Here is a 9,381-nt window from a genome sequence, read left to right on the forward strand (position 1 = left end):
AGTTCGCCGCCGTGTGCCCGCAGCACCTGGACGAGCGGTCGCTGCTGCACGACATGCTGCCCGTGTGGTTCACGGCCAACCTGGACACCCTCATGACCTACGTGCAGGACCAGAGCGAAGACTGCCTGTACCTCAACATCTACGTGCCCACGGAGGACGGTAAGTGCTCGACGGACGCGGACAGCGGCCCCCCTCACATCGGCCCCCCAGGGCTCTATTGCGAATCGGTTTTCTATAAACCCAGGTATATTTTTCTCGATATTTTGGACGCTTGGTTCCGCTGTGTTTTCCTTTGCCTCTGTCGACGGACGGTTAATGCGGGAACGGATGACTTCACCACTTTTATACCCAGCCCTTCTAGCCGCGCTGTGGCGTCGATTGGCCGATGTTAGAGGACGTGAGTAGGAGAGTGATACTCGGTGGTACAGAGCTGGCTCCTCCGTAAAGGGGCGAATCTGCCCCGAAATAGTCGAATCTACGCAAAATAATAGAATAATTGAAATACAGGATTCAGGATCGGGTCGCGCTCAGCTGGGTGAGGTGAGAATAGAAGGGATGGTCCCGTTGGCGTTCATATTTCGCGAGTTTACTGGTCTCCCTTTGGTTTATGTTTTGAGGGTTGAGAGGAAGGATGGAGTGTGGGGAATACACCAGCGAGGGGTGTTTTAATAAAAGGGTTGAACTTCATTGTTGCGGGGGGGTTCGTGTTGTTGACGTAAATTTGGGGTTCCGTTTTCCCCCAGCACGCACCGCGATCGAATGGCGAATGGGCGTCGTCTGGTGATTGTGGCTGCGTGACTAAATCATCTCTTTGCCTGTGGGAAACGGGCCCTTTTGTTTTGAATAGCACGCTGTTAAAAAAATCAATAAATCCATAGGAACTGCCATGTTCAATATCTGAATTCGGTCCAATGCTGGTAACACTTGTCTATTTCCTGTCTATGTAGATTTGTTTAAAAAATTGTTTTCATTGATTTTTTTGAAAGAGAAGAAGGGAGAGGGAGAGAGAGAGAGAAACATCCATGATGAGAGAGAATCACGGACCGGCTGCCTCCTGCACGCCCCCTACTGGTTGGGGATCGAGCCCGCAACCCGGGCATGTGCCCTTGACCGGGAATCAAACCAACCTTGACCTCCTGGTTCACAGGTCGACGCTCAGCCCCTGAGCCACGCCGGCCGGGCCAGGCACATTCCAAGTTAAAAATTTTTATAGCGTCTAAGGAGACAAAAGTTATGCGCTTCCAGGATACCTCGTTTCTCATTCCGCCGTTTGCATGTGCTGTTTTTGGACGCGGAGAAAGAGAAGTTTAGAAGGAAAATTTTCCTGGAATTGGAGGAGTCAGTTGCAAGAATCGCAGAGCTCACCTGCTATAAGACAGGAAACTATGTCCTTTATAAGATTTACGGAGGACTGTCTTGTTTTTCCCCCCTGGAATCCTTGTAAAATTATTTTCAGGGACATTTTGGGTGCCCGTCTGCCATAAACCATGACATTATTCAGCGATCTCCAACCTTGGACGTTGCCTGCCATGTAGCCTTTTCTAGATGTAGATTCTCAAAGGGGATGTAGCCCTGGCCAGTGTGGCTCAGTGGATAGAGCATCGGCCTGCGGACTGAGGGGTCCCGGGTTCGAGTCTGGTCAGGGGCACATGCCCGGGTTGTGGGCTCGATCGATCCCCAGTAGGGGGCGTGCAGGAGGCAGCCGATGCATGATTCTCTCTCCTCATGGATGTTACTCTCTCCCTCTCCCTCTCCCTTCCGATCTGGAATCAATAAAAATATATATTTAAAAAAACTAAAGGCCCGGTGCATGGATTCGTGCACCGGTGGGGTCCCTCGGCCTGGCCTGCACCCTCTCGCAATCCGGGACCCCTCGGGGCATGTCAGAGAGCCGGTTTCGGCTCGATCCCCGCAGGCCAGGCCGAGGGACCCCACTGGTGCACGAATCCGTGCACCGGGCCTCTAGTCTGCATATAAGATCTTTAGTTAATCTCTTCCTGCCTCCCTCTCCCCCTTCCCTCTGCGATTCATCAGTCTGTTCCATGTTTCCATGCCTGTGCGTTGAGCGTCTGCCCCCTGGTGGTCAGTGCGCGTCATAGCTACCAGACAGTTGGCGGGTTGCTTAGGCTTTTATATATATAGATAGATTCTGAGCTTAAAAAATAAAAATAAGATTGGGTACAGCCCGGCTGGCATGGCTCAGCGGTTGAGCGTTGACCTCTGAACCAGGAGGTCACGGTTCGATTCCCGGTCAAGGGCACATGCCCAGGTTGTGGGCTCCATCTCCAGCGTGGGGCGTGCAGGAGGCAGCCGGTCCATGATTCTCTCTCATCACGGATGTTTCTATTGCTCTCACTCCCTCCCCCTTCCTCTCTCTGAAATTGATAAAAGTATATATTTTTTAAAAGAAGACATAAAAAGGGGTGGAAAGATGCCCAACAGGATAAAGGATGAAAATGCCTTTGATCAGCCGTTGCTCGCACTAGAGCCTCCTCGCGGGCGAGCCTTTAACCTCACGCACAATGCCTGCCTTTCAGCCAGAAAAACCTCCTGATTGGGGAGGCTGGCCCACATTCGACCACCCGGGGAGAAAAATCCATAGTTTCCGTGATTACAGAGGCGTCGCCGTGCCATTGTGCGGGCTGAAACCATTACCCATTAGGCCATTCATTTCACGGTCGCGCGGTATTGAACAGGGATTTGCGAACGTAAAAAAAAAGGCAAAAAGAATACACCCAACCTCGTTTTCCTTTTTTTTATGTTTTTATTTTTGGGACACCATTCGCCAGCGATCGCTCACCGGGTCCGGACAAGGGAGTCGGGCGTGTGTAATAGGGGCTGAAATGGTAGCATCGATCAACCTCCGTTAGGTCAACATTGGAATATTTTCTTCTCCCGTGAGAGGCAGGAGCTGCTCTCATAAGTGTGTTTGCACAAACCACACATCAGCGTCTGTTGGGTCAGGATGGTGGGTTTTTTTTGTTTGTTTGTTTTTAAGGCTTCATCGGTTTGAGAATCGACAGGGAGGTTTAGATATTTAATTATTGGCTATTCACAAAGGGATCAAGCCCGTTTTTTTTTTTACAATAAACATTAACATCATGGCCTGGCTGGTGTGGCTCAGTGGTCGAGCGTCGACCTAGGAACCGGGGGGTCCCGGGTTCGATTCCCGGTCAAGGGCACATGCCCAGATTGTGGGCTCGATCCCCAGTCGGGGACGTGCAGGAGGCAGCCGGTCCATGATTCTCTCTCATCATAGATGTTTCTACCAAGGTATGTGGCCTTGACCGGAATCGAACCCAGGACCCTATTCAGTCCGAGGACCGATGCTCTATCCATTGAGCCACACCATCTAGGCCTCCCCTTTTTAATGTCAACGTGGTTTACTCCTGCTGCTCAGCTCAGAGGAATCGTCGAGAACTTGCCATCCTGAGTTCAAAGGCCAGCTCGAACCTTCCCCGGTTGAGTGGTTATGGGCAGGTCCCTGGGCTTGTTCACGCCTCAGGGTCCCCGTGTGCGAAGGGAAGGTGTGTTGGGAGCTGTAAGGCACGTGTGCGTCCGTATGGAGTTTTTAGACCCGTACCCACCCTGCACCTGTAACCCCTCTGTTATGTGATGTGGATGGGACACAATTAATGGTAGACCAGATGGCCGAACATTTCAGCTAGCGCAGTGCGATTGAAACTTCGTGGCCCATGCACAGAAGTCGGTATTTTGTGGAAGAGCCACACTCAAGGGGCCAAAGAGCCGCATGTGGCTCTCGAGCCACAGTTTGCCGACCACTGAGCTAGAGTTTAGTGCGTCCATTATTCCATCTGATGTGTATGTTAATCCAGCCCATAGTGACTGCGTATTATTTATGACCCTAGAGGCCCGGTGCACGAATTCGTGCACCAGTGGGGTCCCTCGGCCTGGCCTGCAGGGATCGGGCCGAAACCGGCTCTCCGACATCCCCTGAGGGGTCCCGGATTGCGAGAGGGAGGAGGTTGGCCAGCCACAGAGGGACCACGGGAGGGCTCCAGGGCGTGTCCGGCCCGTCTCGCTCAGTCCCGATCGTCCGGACCCCAGCAGCAAGCTCACCTACCAGTTGGAGCATCTATGCCCTTGTGGTCAGTGCGTGTCATAGCGATTGGTTGACCAGTCGGCTGTCAGCCCCCTGGTGGTCAGTGCACATCATAGCGAGCGGTTGAGCAGCCTTAGCATATCATTAACATATTACGCTGTGATTGGTTGAACAGCCGACCGGAGGACCGGACACTTAGCATATTAGGCTTTTATTATACAGGATAATGATTGACTGTGATAGTGGGAGAAGGACCAGCTGCAAGATCTCCAGGAGGAAGGACACCCTCGTTTTTTGATTGCGTGTGGCTTTAGCCAAAGAGAATTGAGAGGGAATTGCGCTTTTGAAAGAGGGAAAGACTTGCCGGCCGGTGTGGCTCAGTGGTTGAGTGTCTAGCTGTGAACCAGGCTGTTGGCCTAAAGACTGACGGATCCTGGGTTCGATTTCCGATCAAGGGCACATACCCGGGTTGTGGGTTCCATCCCCAGTAGGGGGCATGCAAGAGGCAGCCGATCTGTGATTCTCTCTCATCTTAGATGTTTCTCTCTCTCTCTCTCTCTCTCTCTCTCTCTCTCTCTCTCTCTCTCTCTCCCTTCCTCTCTGAAATCAATAATTTATTTTTTTTTTGAAAAAAGAGCAAATCCTAATTCTGCTCTCAGCTCTGTGGCGGTCGCTCTCGACCGGAGTTGTCAAGGAGATGGTTTCAGCCGCCTCTGCGAGCTGCAGAAATTAATCAGGCACACGTTGCAATGGGTTTCTTGGCAATCACACCCCCCTTTCTTATGTGAGATTGAGCGGAAATTAATTTCCTTTCTCTCCCCGTCTCGCCTCCAGTAATCCAATGGGAGGCAGGGAGGGCCAACTCACAGACTAAAACGTAGCTAAGTCACGTTTTAAGAGTAAACATCAGGTGTTTTTAACCATAAACATCGTCATCCAACGGGTGCGAGGATGACTAAACGGTCCCCCTTTTCGCCGGCCGGTTGGACGTCTGACACCCAAGGGTCGCTGTTAAGTGCAGACAGTTACGAGAGATGATTAAATAAATATCTCCCTGACAAGCATTCACTGAAAATAATTTGGTATTTTGTGAACCCGGCTAAACCGGGGTGGGTTTCTGGCAACACGCCTGAAAAGATGTCACCGGTTTGCACACAGAATAACAATCTTATTAGAGGGCTTAGGGATTATCTATGTTTTATATGTAACTAGAGGCCTGATGCACGAAATTTTCATGCACGCGAGGGGTGGGGGTGTCCCTCGGGCCAGCCTGCACCCTCTCGAAATCCGGGTGCCCTCGGGGGATGTCCGACTGCTGCGGAGACGGAAGAGGCAGTCGGCTTCCAGCTGAGCGGCACTGCCCCTGTGGGAGCGCTCTGACCATCAGGGGGCAGCTCCTGCATTGAGCGTCTGCCCCCTGGTGGTCAGTGTGCGTCATAGCGACCGGTCGTTCTGCTGTTCGGTTGATTTGCATATTAGCCTTTTATTATATAGGATTAATATACATTTGTAAAGGGTGTCCCATAATTCACGCAAGAAGTAATTTTGATAGGAAACACAGGTTTATAATTAAAAATTGTAAATTTTTTATTGGTTCATAAAGTAGACAGTCTAGGGTTATGTATGGAACAGCACATCGGGTCAATGGCCTCCACGGCTTTGCTGGCACAGACGCAAAGCCGCGGTCTTCATTGGTCTTCCTTGTCCCTGCTCCTGGGCCATCATTGGTACTTGCTGATGCTGATCAAATTGAGGGATTGACATCAAAGGGCAACAGGTATTAGAGTCTGATTCAATAAACCAAGTAAAATTAGGCTTTTATTTTTTGTTGTTGTTGTTAATGCTCACGCAAAATTCAAATCTTGCGTGAATTTTGGGACACCCTGTATTACTTTCTATATGTCATATAATTATGTATAACAATATGTACTTAGCACATATATAATTAAAAAGACTATTATTTGGTTCATATGGATTATACCTGTGTGGATAATTTAGAAAAATAACTTTCTCTAAAAAAGAGAATTTTTGCCCGGCCGGTGTGGCTCCGTGGTTGAGCGTCAACCTATGAACCAGGAGGTCAGGGTTCGATTCCCGTTCAAGGGCACAGGCCCGGGTTTCGGGCTTGATCCCCAGTAGAATCATTACCACATGGAAGAATTACTGGGTGGGACAAGTGGTGATATAAAGAAATATAAGCCCTGACCGGTGTGGCTCAGTGGATAGAGCGTCGGCCTGCGGACAGACGGGTCCCGGGTTCGAATCCAGCCAAGGGCATGTACCTTGGTTGCGGGCACATCCCCAGTAGGGGGCGTGCAGGAGGCAGCTGATCGATGTTTTTCTCTCATCATCGATGTTTCTGACTCTCTATCCCTCTCCCTTCCTTTCTGTAAAAAAACCAATAAAATATATTAAAAAAAAATAGAAATATAAGCCAGCCCGGCCCCTGTGGCTCAGCGGTTGAGCATCGACCTAGGAACCAGGAGGTCACGGTTTGATTCCTGGTCGAGGGCACACGCCCGGGTTGCGGGCTCGGTCCTCAGTAGGGGGCGTGCAGGAGGCGGCCGACCCATGAGCAGAGCGGACATGATTCCGAATTTCCCTAAAACTCAGCCCCAACCTTACTGCTTGTCTCCATGTGCCAACACATAACGTGTGCAGATGGGGGCGCAGGGAGAGATGAAAACCTGGCCCAACCCCCAGGATCGGGCTCGGATGCTGTCGTTTCACATGCAAACGGCTCACCTGGGAATTTGTTTGGCATCCTTGCATTTTTCTGACACCGGAGGATTCATCCGTGGGAATCCATCCCACCAAATTCAAATGCATATTTTTCTTCTTCTTCAGTAGAATGTGCCATCGCCGAAATCAGAAAACACCCCATTCCACTCCTACCAAATCCCGTTGTGCTTTTCATCGCACAAAACAAAACAAAAAATAAACCACACAAATGCATTCATTAAAGTCTGTCCGACTCCCCCTGGCTGGTGTTGCTCAGTGGATAGAGCATCACCAGCCCACGGACCCAAGGGTCCTGGGTTCGATGCCGGTCAAGGCCACTGACCACGGTTGCAGGCTCCATAGGGGTCTCTCGCCCATCGAGGTTTCTCTCCGTCTCTCCTCCTCCCTACCACCTCTCTCTGAAAATCAATGGAAAGTCCTAGCCGGTGTGGCTCAGTGGCTAGAGCGCCGACCTACGGATTGAGGGGTCACGGGTTCGATTCTGGCCGGGGGCACGTGCCTGGTTTGTGGACTTGATCCCCTGTGCGGGGCGTGCAGGAGGCAGCCGATCGCTGATTCTCTCTTGTTATTGATGTTTCTGTCTCTCTCTCCCTCTCCCTTCCTCTCTGAAATCATTAAAATAAAAATAAAAGTAGATTGTTGTAAGCCATTGGCTTTGGGGCTATTTGTTACGCGGCGTTCGCTAACTGATGCAGTGTGCTACGGGTCATGCATGCATTTCAAAGTCTGGCAAGTGATAACTCAAGTCCCATTGACATAATGAATCTCTGGTTGGAGGCGTGTGTATGTTGATTATTGATGGACGTGCTACGGGTCATGCATGCATTTCAAAAGTCAGGCAAGTAATAACTCAGGTCACATTGACATACTGAGTCTCTGGTTGGAGGCGTGTGTATGTTGATTATTGATGGATTTGTGTTTTTTGTTGTTGTTTGTAAATATATATTTTTATTGATTTCTTTGACATACTGAGTCTCTGGTTGGAGGCGTGTGTATGTTGATTATTGATGGATTTGTGTGTGTGATTTTTTGTTGTTGTTGTTTGTAAATATATATTTTTATTGATTTCTGAGAAGAAGGGAGAGGAAGAGAGAGAGTGAAACATCCATGAGGAGCAGGAACCACCGATCGGCTGCCTCCTGCACGTTGGACCGAGCCCGCAACCCAGGCAGGTGCCCCCGACCGGAACCGAACCCGTGACCCTTCGGTCCACAGACCGACGCCCCATCCACTGAGCCACACCAGCCGGGACAATGGAGCTGTTTTTTTTATTTTTTATTGACGAAAGATCTGATAGCGAGTGAAAGAAATTCAAGTGACTTTCACATCAGATGGGGGAAGACAGAGACTTAGGGTGCTCCACGCCCTGAGAATTCTAGCAAACGATGCGGCTTCAGAAACGATGTTGTCAGACCCGAATCATCGCCGTAAAGAAATCAGCATGTCGCATCCACATATCTTTTCCTTTTTTATTTTTTCAAAATAAAATGCTTTTCTTGATTGCAGTGATGAGAGACAATCACGGACCGGCTGCCTCCCCCACGCCCCCTATTGGGGATCCAGCCCGCAACCCCGGGCCTGTGCCCTTGACCGGGAATCGAACCCGGGACCTCCCTGTTCAGGGGGTGGACGCCGAGCCACTGAGCCACGCCGGCCGGACACCTTCACCACTAAGGACACTTGTCCGATGGGAGGAGGTGACCTGGGCTGTGGTGGACATTCAGGGGGTGGGTCCCTGGTGCAAATCCTGCTCCTGGGAACCAAGTTGCAATCGATCCCCAATAACACGGTGCACGGGGGACGGTCCAGCCTGTCCTGTCCCCTCGCCGAGCCCTGGCCACGGCTGTGATCAGTTTTCAGGGATGAGCTCATGTATCCTGTTTGGCCGCCTTCTCGCTCACAGCCCCATGAAGGAGCGTTTATAAGCGGGAGGACGACAGGCCCTCATTTGCATCCTAATTTGCATGTGGAGATTAATGATGGGGGGAGGGAGGGTCGGCCTGTGATGCGCTCACTTGCCCCCCGTGGCCCGCGTCCCCGTCCACAGGGTGTTGCTCGATTTATTCTGCAGACGGGCCAGCGGCCCTGACAGCATCTTGGCCTGCGGCCTGCATGTCTGACCACGGGGACGCCGGGTGCAGGCTCTGCAGCTCATTTGCAAGAGGCTTCAGAGAAGGGAGCGTGGATGCGATTATATAAAAATATATTTGGATAGATTTTTATTGATTTCAGAGGTGAAGGGAGAGGGAGAGGAGAGAGGAAAACAGAGAGAGAGAAAAAAAATTTTTTAAAAAAAGAGAGAGGGAGGGGGAGGGAGAGAGAAACCTCAATCGATGGAGCCCGCCCCCCGGGCATGTGCCCTGACCAGGAATTGTCATTCAACCAGCCAGGGTGGACCCCATCTTTTTATTTTATTTTAAGCTAATAATCTTTTTTAAAAAATATTTATTTGTATTGTTTTCAGGAGGGAGAGGGAGAGAGATAGAAACATCCATGATGAGAGAGAATCATGGACCGGCTGCCTCCTGCACGCCCCCTACTGGGGATGGAGCCCGCAACCCGGGCATGTGCCCTGA

General features: G+C 50.8%; 1 protein-coding gene across 2 annotated transcripts in view; it reads left to right on the forward strand.

Moving 5' to 3' along the window:
• Window positions 1-6: 6 nt before the first annotated feature.
• The window catches only part of LOC102241444 (neuroligin-4, X-linked), a 113,776-nt gene continuing 104,401 nt past the window's right edge, over window positions 7-9,381 (forward strand). For both annotated transcript variants that reach the window (XM_014541119.1, XM_014541120.1), the window contains exon 1: window positions 7-159. In XM_014541119.1, coding sequence (XP_014396605.1) covers window positions 54-159 — 106 coding nt within the window. In that variant the 5' untranslated portion in view covers window positions 7-53. The remainder of the gene's footprint in view (window positions 160-9,381) is intronic.

This window comes from Myotis brandtii, unplaced genomic scaffold (genome assembly GCF_000412655.1).
Source record: "Myotis brandtii unplaced genomic scaffold, ASM41265v1 scaffold2609, whole genome shotgun sequence".
In the NCBI taxonomy this organism is placed as follows: domain Eukaryota; kingdom Metazoa; phylum Chordata; class Mammalia; order Chiroptera; family Vespertilionidae; genus Myotis; species Myotis brandtii.